Source organism: Delphinapterus leucas, chromosome 7, assembly GCF_059928025.1.
Source record: "Delphinapterus leucas isolate spDelLeu-1000000601 "Yukka" chromosome 7, BTC_Dleu_Yukka2, whole genome shotgun sequence".
Taxonomy (NCBI): domain Eukaryota; kingdom Metazoa; phylum Chordata; class Mammalia; order Artiodactyla; family Monodontidae; genus Delphinapterus; species Delphinapterus leucas.
The window spans coordinates 68,852,564-68,873,636 of NC_143135.1; the positions used below are offsets into that span (position 1 = coordinate 68,852,564).

A 21,073-nucleotide genomic window follows, 5' to 3' on the forward strand; every position below is an offset into this window, starting at 1 on the left:
CACAAATCTCTCATAATAATTAGTATTCTTTGGCAGAAAGATGATTATAAAAATTCTCAAGATTAAAAAATAAAGTAAAATAAAAATGTAGATACATACCCAGAGCAAGATTCAGGTAAACATTTGAATCCTTTGGTGCCCTCTAGAGACAGAGACTGGCTATCTAATAGGACTTCCTATGATCTCACATGTTTACCAAAATGCAAAACACTGAAATAAATATTATAAAATAAAATTACTAAATTCAGTTGTTTCCATTGAGATCTCAAATTTACTAAATTCTACTATTTATTAACTTTTCAATTCAGTAATTTAATGGTTAAAATTCCAAAGGCAGATTATGTTCTTCAGCAAAGCTAAAATGTAGAATTAAAGACACAATACGCTACATTTGCATACTGCATATAAAATGCATAATGCATTTTACAAAGGCTTTTGCAGACCTTTTGTCAGCTGAGCCTCACAATAAATTTATGAGGAACATGGGGAGATTCTGCTACCGTTCCCATTTTACAGATAAGGAAACCGAGGCTTGACGAGGGACAAGAGGGTCTTACCCAATGTGTGAGTTACAACTGAGAGCACGGATTTGAATTCAAACCTTCTGACTCTAAAGTCCATGGTCTTTGGTATCACAGCATTTCTCTTCCTCTGAATGTAAAATCCCTTCCCAACTCTTCATGCCCACACACACTATTGTGTCGACCTGACATTTTCTTGAGTATCTTAGAGTGAGAGCAGAGAGGAGCTACTATAACCATCACGGACTAGAACCACTGGAAGCACCACAGTTCTCTTCCCCCTGTCGATTGTCCACAGTGGCTTAATGGGACCAAGGACAGCCATGTGACAGTTACAAAGCAGGAGGTGTACACGTTTGTATGCGAACTAAACGCTTAATTCTTTGGTTCGATGAAATACTGAAACTTTAATTTTATGTAGATTAAGGAGGTAAAAATCTTACACATTTTAACTGTAATAGTAGTAGCAATTAGTAAGGTTTAATCAAACCATGTGTCTTTTATTGGAGATTGCTATCAAGTGTGAGAACACCTCTGCAGAGACGGAAAATCTCTGATGATGCTGTTTCAATGACCATCTGTCTGCTCTGCAGAGGTGAGGTGCTCAGCGTTGTGAAATCAGCTTTTCAAGTCTCAAGTCTGACTGAGTGTCTTTTTCCATGTTGCTCTTCATGCCTCAAAAGATCTTTCATCTATCTACAGCAAGCTTCTCCTTACCTTCCAGAGAGTCACTTTTTCTACCTGGTCTTCTTAGGATGTGTGCAAATGAGTTAAATTCTTCCATTCAACTTTGGAAGCATCTGATATCAGGAGAAAGTCACCAATCCTAAGCTTATATTTATTTTATGTACTTAACACAGTCCATGTCACACACGTACACATACACACAACTAAAATCAGACAATGTCCTGCCCAGTGATGAACAATTAATATACTGTGTGGCAGCTATGTCAGGCACCTAAGTTTCTGCCCAATTCACATGACCTAGGGGGACACTGCTCATGCTCTGTGAGACTAGGTTTCCTCATTCATAAAATGAGCATAGAACTTATATTACAGAGTAGTTGTAAAAAATTAAAGGATATATATCATAGCTTATAAATATAAGATTATAAGGCATTATTAGCATTGTTTATAACTTTAAATCAAGCTTGTTGGTAGCTCTCTTAGGAGATGATAGAAAAGATATAGTACTACCATGCTGCACCATCCTAGAAAGGCACCATTTCCACTGTATTCTATGTAAATGACTGCTAAGATGGTACGTCTATCTTGCCAATAAACAGCTTCTTAACTGAGTTAGCAGCCCTAAAAATATGGGACTTGTGGAACTAAATACTTGTAAAGTCAAAGGCACATCATCTATAATGAGTCGTGCTGATAAAACCATCAACTCTCTTATTTATAAGAGAAAGACTCAGTGACCCTTTCCAACATTAAAAAGCTAACCTGGTGGCTTTATTAAACTTTGGCCTGCAGACCAAACCCATTCTACCACCTATTTTTGCAAATAAAATTTTATTGGAATACAGCCATATCTAATGTATTGTTGTCTATGGCTGAGTTGAGACAGAGATCATATGGCCTGCAAAACAGAAAATACTTATTATGGCCCTTTATAAAAAATGTTGCCAAATCTTGGTCTAAATATAAAATGAAGCAGTTTATAACTTAGAAAAATGAGTCAAATATATACTTAGATATATACATATAGATTCTTTAGAACACATATTCTGCATTAAAATACTTATGAGAAGTTCTACATATTACTATATATAATGCCTACTACTGCACCATGCACTTGTGTATACTAATAAATGTTATTGATTAAAATAAAGAAGAGCAGAGGGTGAAGTAGGAATAATAGGCCAACTACCAGTTAAAGCACATAAAGAAATGTGCTTTGGCATTATTCTGATAGGGGAGCTTTTTTATTTCAGTGCTTTGCATGTTTGTTCAAATTGACAGTCTCTACCAAGACTGCAAACCACTCTTAAAACAAACCTTTATAATATGGAGAGAACTACAGAACACTGTACATTTCTGGACACAGTATCTTTTTAGACAATGGCAATAATTATGAGATTTTAATAATGCCCACTTTTTAACTTCACTTTTTAGTCTGCTGGCTAATGCCTTATATACTTTTTTATAAAATATCAATGTAAAAAATATGTTACCAAAACATCTGTGTATCTGCTTTTGAGATCTAAATTCCAAATAGCCAAGAATCAGTAAATTATGCCTGTTTTGATCTGAAAGAACAAGCATTATTGATATAATAGCAAGAAACGTAAAATTCAATTATAGCAGAATCCAACTTGCAAAAAAAAACGACTAAAGGAAAATCTAGAAAGATACATGATTTATGAAAGAAACACATTTTCATATTCAACCACAGCTTACTCAGAGGAAATATGATGCCATAACCATGGCATCAGAAGAAAATGATTTCAAAAACTGGAGAAAAATACTTACTTGTTTCACATTTTCAGCTAAGAAGACAATATAAACACTACAGAATCCCAGCTGTGTTATCACCAGAAAAAAATCAACCACACTCCTGAAAAGAGATACCCACAAATAAGTATTAATAAGAGCTGCTAAGATGTCGATGTATTTTTTCTCTTTTTAACTATTTTAAAACATTTCATAATAGTATTTATTCTTTTTACTTCATTACAATAAGAAATAGGCTTAAAGCATTTATTTTCTACAAAGAGCACGTATTTACGATCTGTATATCACTAGAATTATTATTAAGCAAAAATATGTTACATAAGTTAAAAGCCCATATTTTCCCATCATTTCCTTCTGAAATTCAACAGTTTAAGAGTATCTGTCTAGGGCTTCCCTGGTGGCGCAGTGGTTGAGAGTCCGCCTGCCGATGCAGGGGACGCAGGTTCGTGCCCCGGTCCGGGAAGATCCCACATGCCGCCGAGCGGCTGGGCCCATGAGCCATGGCCACTGAGCCTGCACGTCCGGAGCCTGTGCTCCGCAGGGAGAGAGGCCACAGCAGTGAGAGGCCCACGTACCGCAAAAAAGAAAAAAAAAAAAAAAGAGTATCTGTCTATAAAATGATTTCATGAAAACATTTCATCAGTTACTTTAAGCCCATCTCTCCTACTTCTCAAGATCTTTTTCAGATCAACCCAGTGTATTTCCCAGCAAACAGGATGAACATATTCCCTACTATCCAAATCACTAATAAGAACAGGAATGGGAGAGGACTGGGGGCATGGCCCTAAGTCATTCCACCAGAGACCTCTCCAGGAGCTTAGCTCTGTCCATATTTTTTTAGATACTCTAAAAAATTCCAGCTACATAAAATAGCATATGGGAGTAGGAAAGGGGAATCACCGGTCAAATGAGCTTTATTTGGGTATTATTATAATCAAAAGTCGGCCTACATGTTATTAGTATACAGCCCATACCTTTCCCTATTGTTCTGGGAACAATTAGTGACACAAGAGCTTGCACTTACTAATTCCTTATAGTCTCTTGTTTGACCATTAATGTCAAGCTGTCAAGCAACCTAGTCTAAAAAATCTACAGACCCTCCTCCTCCCATTTGAAACTTGAAGCGCCCGTGCCCATCTTCATTCTTGCCGTAACTCTCTAGTTCTCTATGGTTCTTCAGGGATCTCATTTAGTTAGTAATCTTGGTACCTTGAAATGAATTCAAGTTTCCTCTCACTGATGAATTACATACAAGGTATTCCCTTAAGATCTCTTCATCCACCTTTGATTTTAGTATCCTTACCAACAATCATTCCAGCCACTTCTATCTGAAAGCCATTCTTTTTGACAGAAAAAAATAGACAAAGTTGCCTATAGACTGGGGGCGAAGAAGGAAGAAGACAGTGTTCTGGGGGCAAATCCCTAGGGCATTAGGCTCTGTTTTCTTCCTTCTCCTACACAGCATATCAGGCTGTGAACTCTGAGCAGCTCATAAACACATCTAACGTCCTGAAAATCCCCAGAAAGGCCATGTTGAACCATAAACTACTCTACTAACACTGCTCTTTTCCTTCTTTTAATTTCCACCGCGTGTATCATTTGCACCATAGTCAGCATGTTGTGAATTGCCTGTGCTTATTTTCCAGTCCTGTATTTACCTGATTTTGATTAGCCATGTCCACCAATAATAAAGTTACATTTAAACAATACAAAAATAAAAACAAGATTATGCTAAAATACATACTTCGGATGTCTTAAGAACATGTAGCCAAACACCACAATTTTATTTGAAATAGAGATAGCAACATTTCTCTTGCTCTTTTTCCTTTACTTAATTATTGATCATGATTATACCAGAGGTTAGCTCGGTGCTTTATAAATATCATTTTATTTAGACTACCATAATAATACTTCACAGGATTACTCATTTGATAGTGAAAAACTAAAACAAAATAAAAATACTTTGACTCAGGTCATAAATTTGTAAGATGGTAGAGTTGAGATTTGAATCCAAGTCTGTCTAACTCTAAATATTGTTTCCTCCCAACTTTATCACACTTTTGTTAATGTATCTTGCCAGGTTAAAATACTTAAAATTAATGTAAGTTTAAATATTATTAATACTTAAAATAATTACTAATAACATAGCAAGTACTTACCGTCCCCATGCTGCTTGCTTCTGCAGACAACTCCAAGGACTTACTTCCATAGCAAAACTCACAGTGTCACTATACCCTAATGTTGACCTTTTAAACCTGAAATTTAATGACATACATGCATATGAAAAAGAAAAATTTTTAATTGGTCCATAAATCCATTTCTTGAAAAGAACATCAGATAAATCGTCTATACACTGACAGAGGAGTTTTCGAAATTTTGAGATCTGCATACTTCTAAAGTTATCTCATGAAATTAAAAATTTTTATATACCCTTCTTACCGGTATATTAGTTTTTATCCACTGTTAAAGTTTATGTATTTGTTGAATTCATATAACGTAGTATTTGTGTTTCACTGATTTAAATGTTTCAATTATCTAAAAATATCAACTACACTGTTCATGCTTAAATTATTCCATTCTTAGAACGGCATTATTTAATACAACTGTACAGGGCTTTATAATATATTGTTACACAAACTACCCTATTTAATCATCAAAATAGCCATGTTGTCTCTCCTATTTTTTTTAAGTATATATTGTTATTTAAAGATCATAAATGACGTGCCCGAAGTTTTAAGAACATTTAGCAACAACAAAAAAGAGTTAAGATTAGAATGTTAGTTTATCAGAATAGACAATATTCGTTTTTTTAAAAAGTTGGTTCACTATCCAATAGAATCATTTTATGAGGCAAAAATAAAGAAAACAAAATATTGTTTCATTGACTATCTACCAACCCACATATCAGCAAAGAGCAGCAAAGGCATTACACCCAAAATGAAATTACTAACAAATTAAAGACCATTATTCTTTAACTAAAAGTAGCCCTGCTGCCTCCACTTTCCTCATATAACTTCCCTGATTTTTTTCGCTTACACTAAATAAAAGAAACCATTCTATTTCACTTCTTTTAAAAGAAGTATATATATTCTGACTAGATTGCAATCATGACATCCTACGTTTTCCCATATTCATTATCCTAGACTTGTCTATGTAACAGATTATAGGAAATACAACTTCTAGTTGCAAAGCACAGTAGAAATATAAGACTATCTGATACTTTAAATAAATATATAGATTTAAAATAAATTAAATAGACTTGACAAATCCACATTTACCTCTGACATAGAAAGTGACTGCAACGTACCAAAATGTGCATACAGTGAACAGAAATAATTCCTATAAACACAAGGCTGATTGGTCCAAGCTGTGAGGGAAACATTTTATATTTAAATATTTCAGTTTAATAGAAATCAAGTTACCTTATAAACAATGAGACAACAGACTACTAATTTGCAGTGAGTAAATATTCGTTAGGCAAAATGATTAAAGAGTCATTTGCGTAAGGGAAATTAGTGAACCTGATACAGAAAGAATTTAGTAATATTTAAGACAACCACATATGATTCCATCTTATCGACTTGGCTGTCCAAAGCTATGAATGTAGAGTATAGGTATGCAACAAAGTAGAATAGAATACAACATCATACTTAACATCGGATGGCAAATCTGTGACTATCAGTGTCTCACCATTATAAGTATACGCAACTATGAATCATTATCTAAATGACTAAAAAGCACTGCATCATCTGGCATTGTGGGCAATCTACTTCTTCCATAGATTGCTTGTTGAGAATTACGTGTGAGAAACTGTGCCTAGAAAATAATTATTTGAAAAAGTGGTACATAAAACTTTTCAAGTATTTATTTACTAAAATTAAAATGATGCCTGATTATTGAGAGACAGACAAAATGTTGCCAAAGTTTATTTTTATAATCAAAAATTTTAAAGTTTCTCTAAATTAGGGTGGACAAAGTCCAATGCAGAGAAAGATGATAGTTACAACTGTTGTTAAGAAAACTGGTCAGTTAAAAAAAGTTAAATATAATTTCACTACCACATAAGTGAATTCTCCCCTATCAGGATTCTCTATAATTACAATAATTGGTTCTAACAAAACTTTGAATATTTGTTTTCAAAAGATATTGTTATTCCTAGGGGCTTCCCTGGTGGCGCAGTGGTTGAGAGTCCACCTGCCAATGCAGGGGACTTGGGTTCGTGCCCCGGTCCGAGAAAATCTCACATGCCGCAGAGCGGCTGGGCCCATAAGCCATGGCCGCTGAGCCTGCACGTCCGGAGCCTGTGCTCCACAACGGGAGAGGCCACAGCAGTGAGAGGCCCACGTACCGCAAAAAAACAAACACAAACAACAAAAAAAGATATTGTTATTCCTTTTCTTAACTATTATTCTTTAAGTCTGAAAACTACATATTTTATTTGGAATCTAAAAAACTATAAAATTTCACCAATACAAATACTCTATAAATGTTTGTTGATATGAACATATTACTTAAATTCCTGAAAATCCAAAAGAATAATAAGATATAACCATACCTGGAAAAATCAAATAGTGATTTAGGATCTTTCTGTCAAATATTATAAATAAGTAATTAAGTAGAAATGAAAAGAGTAATTAACTCTCATTTTTAGATATTATTATCACAGTTCACATAATTTTATCAGCAACAGCTAAATGATTATCTAGTTGTCACCTGACCAGGTTATATTTGACTAGGTCAGATGTTAACTTGTAATTTTTGCTGTAAATTAAGACTGATAACTGTATTTTAACTAGAGATTACAAAGATGAGTCTTACCACTATGCCTGCATTTTTTATTGCCAGTGGAAGTCCTAAAAGACCAGTTCCAATATTTCCCTTAAGAAGATGCATAAGAGTTTGTACAAATCTGAAAAGTAAAAGTTGTAAGATTTAAACATTTTAGAACAAAAGCTATTAAAATCACATGACCATGGTTTTAGCATTAGAAGGGAACTAAAAATTAATCTAGGCAAGGAATCAAATTAACATTTCCATTCAACCAGAAGTTTAATGAGCCAAAAGTTATATTTGGTTCAAGTCCTATCTTTGCTACTTAAAAGTGGAATACAGAGGGTTACTATGGAGATTAAATGAGTTATTTAAGTAAAAGTATTTTTGTACTTATTAAGGTAATAAAGAAAAGGTAATTTTCTCATAAGATTCTTTGCTGCTATGATATTCAGAACAATGTTGAAGACTATATACAGCTAAGCTGGTAAAACAGCAATTTGTTGCACTATCTATGTAATCATGATATTAAACATAGCTGATCTATGATTATCAACCTCAGAGGAAGTTAATTAAAAGAAAAAACCATACAATTTCTAAAACTATGTGTATCATCAGGTAAGATGATGTATCATCAGGTAAGATGTGTATCATCTTACCTGATCATCAGGTAAGATGTGTATCATCAGGTAAGAGCTAATTAACTTTCAGACAACATGAACTCCCAAGGGATTTCACCTAAGAAAAGTTTCCAAGAGGCATTTGAAGGAGGTCTCTTGACCAAGAAAAAACAAATTAAACTAGGAAGGATAGCACAAATTTTTAACTTATGAAACAAAAATGCTTGCCTAAACTTTTTTTTACTTTATTCTTTTTTGATCAATTAAAATGTTACTTTGCTTAACTGTTAAATCACTATTAGAATAACACCTTATTTAAATCTATTAATGATGACAAAATAACAAAAAAAGTTTAAAAAATGTTCCACTGCTTCCCTGGGACCGTGACTTTGTTTCATACCATTCACTCAACATAAAGAAGTGTTTACTACCTACTTCCCACGGTCTAACTCCTAACCATTTCAGAAGCCCCTTCTCTTAAAATTTCTCTTCCTCTCAATCTGATCTCCCTTCTTTCAAGATCCATAGCATTTGATACATATCATCATTTTAGTAATTCCTACACACGGCTCTGTAATTTAGATGTATTTCTTCTTTCCCAAATAGACTATAAACGCCTTGAGGGTGAGAACCGTATCTTATTCATCTTTGTGTCTTCTGTAGTATCTACTTAAGTGCCTGGTCCATAGAAGATGATTACAAAAATATACACTGAGTGAAAAGAGAAAATGACATTTAACCTTAACACTTACGAAATACCCTCTTGACCATCAAGCTGGTAACGCTTCTGAACAGGCAGGAGCTCTTGCTCATGTTCTTCATCTGATGTCCCATCAAAGTTTTGCTCATTTATTAAGGGTCTCATTATATCCATATCTTTAAAAAGAAAAAGTGCTTCACTACCATTTTAAAACTTGGCTTAAAGCTGGTATAAATAACAGTTTTAATAGTAGGACATGCCATTTGTACGCATCTTTACTATTTCCACCCTAAGTTAATTCACATTAATACTTTTGAGTTCTACCATATTTAGAAAGAAACAACTAGACTCATTTGCTGGATATTTGGTTTGGACTAAGCAGTGAAAAGCATACGTATTCAATGCAAAATGTTTTCTGTTTTGTCTACCTGAGGTTTATAGTAAATGATGATAGAATTATGGGGTGAAAAATGTGAAGAAATAATAAAATGAACTTCCATCTCTTGTTAGCTTCAAATCATACTGAGTACATAAATGGTAATCATATTTTTATTTATTTTTATTCTTAAAAATTAAAAAAACTTTTTAACTTAAGTAGAGTTGTATAATATTATATGTTACAGGTGTATGTGTAGTGGTTCACAATTTTTAAAGGTTATACTCCATTTATAGTTATAAAATATTGGCTATATTCCCCATGTTGTACAATATATCCTTGTAGCTTATTTTATATCTAATAATTTGTACCTCATAATCCCTTAGCCCTATATTGCCCCTCCCCCTTCCCTCTCCCCACTGGCATCCACTAGTTTGTTCTCCATATCCGTGAGTCTGCTTTTTTGTTATACTCACTAGTTTGTTGTATTTTTTAGATTCCACATAAGTGATATCATACAGTATCTGTCTGTCTGACATAATACCTTCCAAGTCCATACATGTTGTTGCATATGGCAAAATTTCATTCCTTTTTTATGGCTGAGTAGTATTCCATTGTGCATACATACCACATCTTCTTTATCCACCCATCTGTTCATAAACACTTAGGTTGCTTCCATATCTTGGCTATTGTAAATAATGCTGTTGTGCACATCGGGGTGCATGTAGCTTTTCAGATTAGTGTTTTGGGTTTTTTTGTACATATACCCAGGAGTGGAATTGCTGGCAAGCATAATTTTAAATGCTTTAAGAAAATTATAAAGCCATTCTAATCTTTAAATTTTTAGTACCACAATCTATTCTTATATCTAGCAATTTTTAGCATGATTTTGCTCCTTCTGAGGAGAAAGATAACACTAGTCATCACTGTCTGTCTTGTTCTCGTAAAATTCACTAAATTCAAATTTATTGAGATGACTGATATGCATTAGTAAGGTCTGAAGTATAGGATATTTTAAAGAAGTGAAAGTTTGTTCCATTCAAATACATACAATAAACCTACGTAACAGGGAATTGGGGTAACCTAAATGATTTAGTTGGAAATGACTGACTGACATAACTTTTTAAAACTTCTTATTTTGTAATAATTTCAAACTTACATTAAATTTGCATGAATAGTACAAAAAACCCTCCCATGTGCCCTTTACAGGCTCAACAAATTTTAACATTTTCCCATGTTTTCTTTTTCTCTCTCAAATGTTTATCACTTGTTATTAACTATTTGAGACTAGGTTACATATATCATGCCATTTTACCCTATCACTAGCATGTATTCCCTATGAACAAGAATATTTTCCTGAATATTCACAGTACAGTTATTAAGTTCAAGTAGTTTAATATTGATCAATACTTTTACTTAATCTACAATTTATTTTCCAGTTTCATCAACTGTACTAATAAGGTTCTCTTAGTAATTTTTTTTTGGATCATGTATTGCATTTAGTTGAGCTATTCTACTAGTTACCTTTGCCATTTTATCTTTTATGGTGCCCTAAATCCTCTTTTTTTCTTATTCTTTTTTTTTTTTTTTTTTTTTTTGCGGTACGCAGGCCTCTCACTGTTGTGGCCTCTCCCGTTGCAGAGCACAGGCTCCAGACGCACAGGCTCAGTGGCCATGGCTCACGGGCCCAGCCGCTCCGTGGCATGTGGGATCTTCCCGGACCGGGGCACGCACCCGTGTCCCCTGCATAGGCAGGCGGACTCTCAACCACTGCGCCACCAGGGAAGCCCATTCTTATTCTTTTACTATCTTGTTTATCAGTTTTAAATGGTGTCCTCTGACTTCCACCTATACAACAATTAATGGTCTAATTCTACTTTTGCCTTTCTGTGTCTCTTATTCTCTCATCTTTCAGTTGTATTCTTTCTATCTACTTTGGCAATTTACAAATTGCTTTACATACTGTTGTTCAATCATGTCGCCACTCATGTCTTAGACTTAAATCTACAATCAATGTGTTAAATGCTTGTGATCAGTCCTCTGCCAAAGTTTCCTCAATCATCCCTTTGCTGGAAGAAGTTCATTCTCCTGTAGAATGTGCATCAGAACCACCTGCAGGGCTTGCTTAAACACAAACTGATATACTCCATGCCAAAGCTTCTGATTTTAGCAGGTCTGAGGTGGACCTGAGAATATACATTTTTAACAAGGTCCCAGGGGACTCTGATGTTGCTGGTCTGGGGACTACACTCTGAGAACCACTGCTCTAGTAGATTGCTCAGGAAGGACGCATGGGCTCAGTATTCCCTGAATTTTTGTATGTTTTAAACTATATTCTATAGCCTTGATATGAAGGGCAGCTAGACAGAACATCCTTGGCTCATACTTTCTACCCTTGAGTTTCTTGGAAAATGCTGCTCTACTCTTACTTTACCTTGTATGCTATTCTTGAGAAGTCTTATGTCAGACTAATTTTCTCAGCCATTACATAATTTGTTCTTTTCGCTTGAGGTCCTGAGGAATCTTCCCTTGTTTTAAAAGTCTAATGGTTTTATTTTATGTCTTAGGGTTGAGCAGTCTGAGTCAAAAGGGTACAAAGTAGGTCTGTTTGATATACAGATTTAGGTTTTCTTTATTTCTGGAAAATTTTCTTGGATTATATCTTTAAGCATTTGTTTGGTTTAAATATTTTGTTTTTCTTTTGTAGAGATTCCAATTACATGCTGGATCTTTGTTGTCTGTCTTCCATTTTAACTACTTTCTCTAGAACCCTTTTACTGTCTTTCTTTACCTCATTTAAATTCTTTTTTGAAATTCAATGACTTAAATTTTCATTTCAATATTTCCCTTAGACACCTGGTAATTTATTCTTTATTTATGATTTCTCCTATTGCTAGGCATTTCATGAACAGGGATCCTAGTTTGACAGTATTTCCTTCTGTTAGCACAGTGAAGTTCAGTTTATTTAATGGATGATGTTGTGTTATCAGGGGTCATAGGGAGTAACTGGCATGTCTTCTGGTTCTTTTCCATTTCTGCAGAATCTTCAATTTCTCCCCTGTTACTTTCCTTCTTCTCTTTACTTCCAGGGATCTGAGGGGCATTTCCACTGCTTTTTTATATCCTTCTCCTCCAGAGACAATGTTTTGCTAAGGCTGCCTCCTCTATTCCTGCTAATGTTCAAATTCCTTCCCTGTATTCCTGGAATACAGGAATACCCTGTATTCCTTCCCTGTGAATTACCAACTCCCCGACCTGACCTCTGTTTAGACTTTTAACACTTTAGTTTAGATTTTTTCTTTCTAAGGGAGATTTTCACTGTGCTTCTTCCAAGCCTCCTGCTCCCCTCTCCTCTTTTCCACAGAGATTCTAAAGACTCCTCCTCCATTCTCCATATTTGCAGCAGTGACAGGAGCTCTGTTTGAAATTTTGTTTATTTTTCTATTTACAGATTATTTGAAGTTTGTGGTATCCTTGGTCTCCTATTAATGCTATAAGAATAATTTCATGAATGTGTTTACTTGTGCTCCTTGTTGAATTAACAGGTTTTGGGGGAGGATATGTGGAGAGATTAGGATTTAGGCAGCTGCCATTATCCCAGTGTTATTTGGAACTCAGCACAACAGTTTTTCACAAGAGTAAAGTTATGCTTTAAGATACTGAAAGATTCTTTAGCTTTGTAATATATTTTGAAATCAGAAAGTGTGATCAGCTTTGTTCTTTTTCAAAATTGTTTGGGATATTTAAGGTCTTCTGTAATTAAAGCATTATGATATTGGCATAATGACAGACATACAGACCAACAGAACAGAATAGAGAGCCCAGAAATCAGTCTATGCAACTGATCTTCAACAAGGGTGCCAAGAATACACAATGTGGAAAAGACAGTGTTTTCAACAAATGGTGCTCAGAATACTGGGTATCCACATACAAAAGAATGAAATTGGATTTTTATCTTATACCATACACAAAAATCAACTCAAAATGGATTAAAAACTTACATGTAAACTTGAAACTGTAAAGCTTCTACAAGAAAACATAGGAGGAAAGGTTTAGATATTGGTTTTGGCAATGAATTCACGAATATGTCACCAAAAGTACAGTTAACTAAAGCAAAAATAGGTAAGTGGGACTACATCAAACTAAAAAGCTTCTGCACAGCAAAGGAAACAATCAACAGAGTGAAAAGTCAATCTAAGGAATAGGAGAATGTATTTGCAAACCATATATCTGATAAGGGGTTAATTTCCAAAGTACATAAGGAACTCCTTCAACTAAAGAGCAAGAAAAACAAAAACAAATAAAAAGAGAACCTAATAACCTGATTAATAAATTGGCTAAAGATTTGAACAGACATTTCTCCAAAGAAGACATACAAATGGCCAACAGAAAAGATGCTCAATATCACTAATCATCATGAAATGCAAATCAAAATCACAATGAAATGTCACTTCATACATGGTAGGGTGGCCATTATCAAAAAGCAAAAGGCAAAAAAGCAACAAGTAACATTAATAACATTTTATTTAACCCAATATATCCAAAATATTATCATTTCAATGATAATGTAATCAACATAAAAATTATTAACAAGATATTTTACATTCTATTTTTCATACTAAGTCTTAGAAATCCAGAGTGTATTTTATAATTACAGCATATTTTAATTCAGACAAACCATATTTCAGATCAGATACACATATGGCTAAAGGCTACCATGCTGGACAAAAGTAAAGTTTTGTGCAGAGGCGTGACATGATCTGATTTATATTTTAACCAGGATTCCTCTGGGCCTATCTTTTCATGTAGAAAATGAGAGTAGTAATTTCTAACTCACAGGGGTTTTGTGATAGTGAAATGGGATAATATATATGAAGCATAGAGCCTCGTCCTTGGCACATAATAAGTAATCAATAAATGTTTTCTTCCCCTTCCTACATAATGAAATATTAGAAAAAAATTTTGCTTTACAGGATTTTAAAATATAAACCTGACATGAAATTAATTCATTTACTACTAATAATTAATAATTCTGAGCACTTATGCACTACAAACTGTGCTATAATACTGAGTATGCATACAGACAAAATATGTTATGCCAGACAGAAGGAAATTGAGACTAGCGAAGGAGGCAAATACTTAAAAACCTAACATTGGATAAGCTTTAATAGAGGTAAGAACATATGAAATACAACAGGAATACTCGTGCAAAGTAATTAAAAATTACAAAATCCAACTTACATTACACATAAAGTCTATTACTTGCCAGTGTCTTGCCTTTGGCCAATTATTGAATTGGACAGCTCTGAAAAATGCTTGTGATTACTATAGCTAAGAATTAACAGTGCTTTATACGGTGTTAGAGGATGTTCTGATTTCATTCTTTTACACGCAGCTATCCAATTTTCCCAGCACCACTTATTGAAGAGACTATCATTTCTCCATTGTATATTCTTGCCTCCTTTGTCACAGATTAATTGTCCATAAGTGTGTGGATTTATTTCTGGGTTCTCTTTCTGTTCCATTGATCTGTGTCTGTTTTAGTGCCAGTACCATACCGTTTTAATTACTGTAGCTTTGTGGTATAATCTGAAGTTGGGAACTGTGATTCCTCCAGCTCTATTCTTTTTTATCCAGACTGTTTTGGCTATTTGGGGTCTTTGTGTTTCCATACAAATTTTAAATGTAATTGTTCTAGTTCTGTGAAAAACGTCATTGGTATTTTGAAAGCGATTGCACTGAATTTGTAGACTGCACAATGGAATACTGCTCAGCCATAAACAAGAATGAAATTTTGCTATTTGCAACAACATGGATGGACTTGGAAGTCATGCTAAATGAAATAAGTCAGACAGAGAAATGCAAATACTGTATGATATCACTTATATGTGGAATCTAAAAAATACAACAAACTGGTGAATATAACAAAAAAGAAGCAGACCCACAGATATGGAGGGCAAACTAGTGGCTACCAGTGGGGAGATGGAAGGGAGGAGGTGCAATAAAGAAGTAGGGAGTTAAGAGGTGCAAACTATTAGGTATAAAATAAGGTACAAGGATATATTGTACAATGTGGGGAATATAGCCAATATATTATAGTAACTATAAGTGGAATATAATCTTTAAAAATTGTGAATCACTATATTGTACACCTGTAACATATAATACTGTACAGCAACTATATTTCAGTTAAAAAAAAGAATTAACAATGCCTTATAAAATAAATTATTAATCAATGGATATCAAACTACCTAGACAAAATTATTTCTATTTACAAATAGAAAAATATAAATGAATAAGAAATACTAGCTTCATTCAATATTATAAACCATACATTATACACCACATGTATACATTAATGGTGCATACAACTGGAACATTCTTAGGCAGTGCTTTTTATGCTCTCTTATATTGCCCAGGCAATTGTTTCAACCTGAATTTTCTAACCTAAAATCAACCTAAATTTCCACCTGTTGTCAGAATAGAGAAAAATCACATTCATTTAGCAATATGTATTGAAACCTTTAAAATGTTTATCCTTTTCACCGAGTAATTCCACTTCTGCAAATCCAGTATATGGAGAAAAGGATTTCTGCACAAAGATCTTAATCAAAACACTATACTGGGGCTTCCCTGGTGGCGCAGTGGTTGAGAGTCCGCCTGCCGATGCAGGAGACATGGGTTTGTGCCCCAGCCCGGGAAGATCCCACATGCCGCGGAGCGGCTGGGCCCGTGAGCCATGGCCGCTGGGCCTGCGCGTCCGGAGCCTGTGCTCCGCAACGGGAGAGGCCACAACAGTGAGAGGCCCACATACTGCAAAAAAAAAACAACAAAAAAACCCCACTATACTGAAAATTTGGAAACAACCTAAATGTGCAACAATCAGGAAACTGCTAAATTCACTACAGCAGTGGTCCCCAACCTTTCTGGTACCAGGGACCGGTTTCATGGAAGACAATTTTTCCACGGACTGGGAGGGGGAGGGTGCAATGGTTCAGGCGGTAATTCAAGCGATGGGGAGCAGCAGATGAAGCTTCACTCGCTCACCTTCCAGAGGTCCCCATCCTCTTTGAAATAAAGTGCAGACCTTAAGGAAACCTGTATTTTAACAACTCTACCAGTGCTTTTCACACAGACACCCAATTTTTTAAATTCTTTTTTAAATTAAATAATATTTGGTCATTGTAGAAAATCAGAAAAGATAAGCAACATTTTTGAAAATAAAATGACCCCATCACCTAGAAACTACTGCTGGCAACATTTTAGAGTATACACAAACACATACACTCACTCCAGTATATTTTCATTCGATCCCATGGCTTTAAATATTATCTTCATGATGATGACTTCCGAATTCATATCTCCAGCCGAGACATCTCCCTAACTCTAGACATAAATCCACCTGCCTACCTGACATCTACACTTTCATATCTAATAGACATTTCAAACTCAGCATGCCCCAAACTGAACTCCTCATCTTCACCACCAAGCCTGCTCTTCCTGGCTTAACCCATCTCAACTGGCTATGGATTACTGTATAACAACTTATCGCTGCCATCAGGACGCCTCAGTTCTATGCAATGTGGGCCCTTCCTTACAACTGCTTGAGTATCCTTGCAACATGGCAGCTGCCTCTCTCCAAGTAACTAATCCAAAAACGAGAGCCTGGCACAATGCCTTTTAGGACCTAGCTTTGAAGTCAAACATCATCACCTCCACCATAATCTATTCAATAGAAGCAAGTTACTAAATACAGCCCACACTCAAAAGGAAGGAAATTAAGTTCCTCCTCTTGACGAGAGAAACATCAGAGAATTTGTAGACATATTATACAACAACCACAACATCTCATTTGATGGCAATTTCATTCTTCTAGATACTCAGGTCCCTGGAGTTATCCTTGTCTCTGTCTCACTCTCACCCCTCATCTAATCTGTTAGGAAATCATTCTCATTCTACTTTAAATATATATCCAGAGTCTAACCATTTCTCTCCACTCCCACTGCTGCTACCACTACTGCTGTGAAGGACATGTACACCTGTCTCCTGAATTGCTGAAATACCCTGCTTCTACTTTAGCCCTGTACAGTGCACTCTTCACACAGTGTGATCCTTTTAGAATTTAAGTCAGATCATGTCTCTCCTCTGCTGAAACCCTGCACTGGCTCCCCATTCTCTCAGAGCAAAAGCCAAAGGCTTCACATGGAACTGCAAGACCCTACATCAGAGGCCTCCAACCCCCAGGCTGTGGACCGGTACCGGTCCACGGCCTGTTAGGAACCAGGCCGCACAGCAGGAGTTGAGCGGCAGGTGAGCAAGCAAAGCTTCATATGCCGCTCCCCATCGCTCCCATAACTGCCTGAACCATCCCCCCACCCCACCCCCCGCACTCACCGGGTGGAAAAACTGTCTTCCACGAAACCAGTCCCTGGTGCCAAAAAGGTTGGGGACCGCTGTCCTACATAATCTGGCCTCATCACCACCTTGATCATTCTGCTTCAGCCTCCTTGCCCTCCTCACTACTTCTGTCTTTACTCCAGCTGTTCTTTCTGCCTAGAAGAGTCTTTCCTCAGATATCCACTTGACTAATTCCCTCACCTCTTCCAAGCCTTTGCTCAAGTCCCACCTATTCAATAAGGTCCATTCTGACTACTTTATAAAATGCTATAAACTGCCTAACTCCCACGCCTTCTCCGGATTTCCCTTACTCTGCTCTTTTTTCCATAGCACTTTTAGCCTAATGTACTTTAAATTAACTGATAATTGTCTTTACTGTTCATTGTCTGCTTCCTCTTACTAGAATATAAGTTCCATGAGAGCAGGAATCTTGATCTGTGTTGTTCACAAATGTAGCACAGTTGTATCCCAAATGCCTAAGGCAGTGCCTAGCACATAGGAGAAGCTCAACAAATATGTGTTGAATTAATGAAGAGACATAACTTTAAAAAATTAAAATAATTTAGAAAACTTTTTCAGTTAGTAAAAATACATATGGCGAACATCTTCCCACATGACTTTAAAGGGCTATTCAGTATATGACTACACAGCTATATCACAATTTACCTAAACAATTTCCTTTAATTGGACATTTAGATAGTCACCAGCTTTTCTCATTTATAAATAACGTAATGAACATCTATTGATATGTTACATGACTTATTTCCTTGGGAAATATTTCTAGAAGTAGAAATGCTGAGTCAAACGATGTGTGCATTTTTAAGGATAAGTATATTATACTGCTTTTACCAGCAATGCATGAGAATGCACATTTTCCCACCTCCTAAGATGGGTTATTAACGAATTTAAAACAGATAAACCTGGATTCCTATCTGGGTACTGCCATTAATGAGCTTAAAATTATTCTATCTATAAAACAGGGATAATAATTGCACCTACCTCCCCATTGTTGTGAGGATTAAAGGAAACAAAACATATGTAAAGCACTTACACTGCTCGACACAGTAAACATTCAATAACATGTTACGTTTATTTCTACCATTACTGTGACTTGAAAGAAATCAACTGCAAAGTGCCCTGCACATTATTACAGGACAGCAATCTGTTACTATAATAAAGTATTTCTTTAAAGCTCAACTTCTTTTTTAATCATTTAGCAGCGAATTACAAATATTCCTAATACAATGCATCTAACTGGGAGGAACAATATTACTACTACCTCGATCTCTATTTTTGTTTTCCTTTTGACAGCGGGAAACCATAAACAAAGTTTCGCATTCCCTGTCGCCAAGGAGACAAGACACCAGAGGAAAGCAGGAAAACAATCTCTGCCAAGTGAGCCAACTACACGTCGTATCTCAGTCTGGTCAGCACGTCCCACTCGCCACTCCTGGGGTGGCAGACGGTAAATTAAGGATTCTCCAGGGACTCCGAACAGGGCTGCCGTGTCTGAAAGGCCAAACCATGGCAACTTCCTTAAAGCATCGTTGGAAAAAAACAGTGAGAGTCTGCGAAGGCTCTGCATTGCCTTTGAAATGTACACCAGCGCACGACAACCGTCAGCGCGCGCTCGCGCTCGCGCGCACACAGACACACACGTACATTTTGACGCCCTCTGTAGGGCCTAGCTTTTCGCCTGACCCAGCTCTCATATCGGACAACTCGTTCCTGTGCAGGTGCTGACTCGGAGGTCAGTCACCTCCTAAGCCTCGGCTCAACCCAAATGTCCCAGGGAGGTCCGCTTTGATGGTTTTACATTCAAACCTACGCCAGACCCACAACCCCAAGAACCTTGACCCCCAAGAAACCCCAACAACGACCGGAAAGCCACTCCGCGTTTCTCCCTGTCTAGGGACAGGAAACGCGAACCCTGACGCGTGGGACAGGGTGGGCGGCCGCCCGGGCGCCCGCACCGCCCCCAGAACCCCGGCCGAGGCCGAGCGCGGGCTCGGGGCCTCGGCGCTTCCCGCGGACGCGCATCCCTGCGCCACGTCGGCCAGCGCCCCCGCCCGCGCCCAGCACCCACCGAGCTCTTCGTGCCCAGCCGCCTCGGCCGCCGCCGGCGCCGCAGCTTCCATCTCTCGGGGGTCTCCAGGACGCCGCCGCCCCGGGACGCGCGCTCCTGCCGCTGCGTGGCCAAAGCCTTCCCGGCTGAACGGGAACCGCGCCCGGCCCGCCGCACCGCACCCGCGCGGCGGGGAGCATGCGCAGTGGGGCGGCCCGGCCCGGCCGAGGAGCCGGGGCTCGAGGAGCCTTCCTGGGGCGTTGGGTTGCGGCCAGTGAGCAGCGCTCGGGGTAGAAGACCCGAGTGAGAGGAGGTCTGGCTGCAGAAGGGCGGGGTAACGGGAGAGGAGGGACGTTTTGGAGATAACGGGGTAGTAACTTAGAGCTGGCGGAGACCCAGGCCTACAGCTCCCTGGTGGGGATGGGGGTGGGGAGGGTGTCTTTACAGATGACCACGAGCTTAAATTCCAGGACGCCATCTACTTGCAAGGCTTTAGCATTCTGCAAGGCACCTTGAAGAATGCAAAGTAGGAGGGAATTTGCCCCATCCATGTTGGAGTTCTGACTACTTGTTTTTCCGTCTCTATGTCTCTATTTAGAGATAGAGGGTGCCCTCAAGTAGCGTTTCATTTAGTCAAATAGTTTCACTTTAAGGATTTTTCAGTGCCCTTCAGATACTTGACGTTAGCTGCAGTGTTGAAAGGAAATTAAGGTTAAGAGTAATTATACTGATGCAGTGTCAAATATTCTTAAGCACTGTACATGCATTGTCTTATTTAATTCAGATGACAAGCCTGTGCGATAATTCTAATGTGTATATCCATTTTACAGATGTGGGAACTAAACACACAGAGCTAAGTAACCTGTCCAAGGATAATAAAGTAGTAAATGGCAAAGATGGAATTCTATCTGCAGCCAGAGCTGGGGCTTACAATATGCAGCTGGCCCCTCAGGTGGGTACATCTGAAGCAGGCTTTTGGATAGAATGAAAGTGCTTTAATTTTGAAATTGCTCTTTTTTTTTTTTTTTTCATTTCATAGTTCTTTAAAGCCAGGACATAAGACTTTTTCTTTTTGTCCGTTCTATTTCAGTAGGGTCTTCTGAGGAAAGTTGGTTTGTTGTTGTTGTTTTGATGGGGGGGGTGTGTCTGATTTCTAGGATCACT

The 21,073-nt window shown here is 37.2% G+C and overlaps 1 protein-coding gene across 7 annotated transcripts in view; it reads right to left on the reverse strand.

Annotated features, from left to right (window-relative positions):
- The window catches only part of SLC36A4 (solute carrier family 36 member 4), a 46,155-nt gene extending 26,069 nt beyond the window's left edge, over positions 1 to 20,086 (reverse strand). The window contains exons 1-6 of one of the 7 annotated variants that reach the window (XM_089915393.1): positions 19,931 to 20,086; positions 9,124 to 9,247; positions 7,800 to 7,890; positions 6,260 to 6,348; positions 5,141 to 5,236; positions 3,000 to 3,084 (exon numbers count right to left, since the gene is read on the reverse strand). In XM_089915393.1, coding sequence (XP_089771519.1) covers positions 3,000 to 3,084; positions 5,141 to 5,236; positions 6,260 to 6,348; positions 7,800 to 7,890; positions 9,124 to 9,247; positions 19,931 to 19,982 — 537 coding nt within the window. In that variant the 5' untranslated portion in view covers positions 19,983 to 20,086. The other 6 variants (XM_022561421.3, XM_022561422.3, XM_089915392.1 and 3 more) reach the window with 6 other exon arrangements.
- Between the last annotated feature and the right edge of the window lie 987 nt (positions 20,087 to 21,073).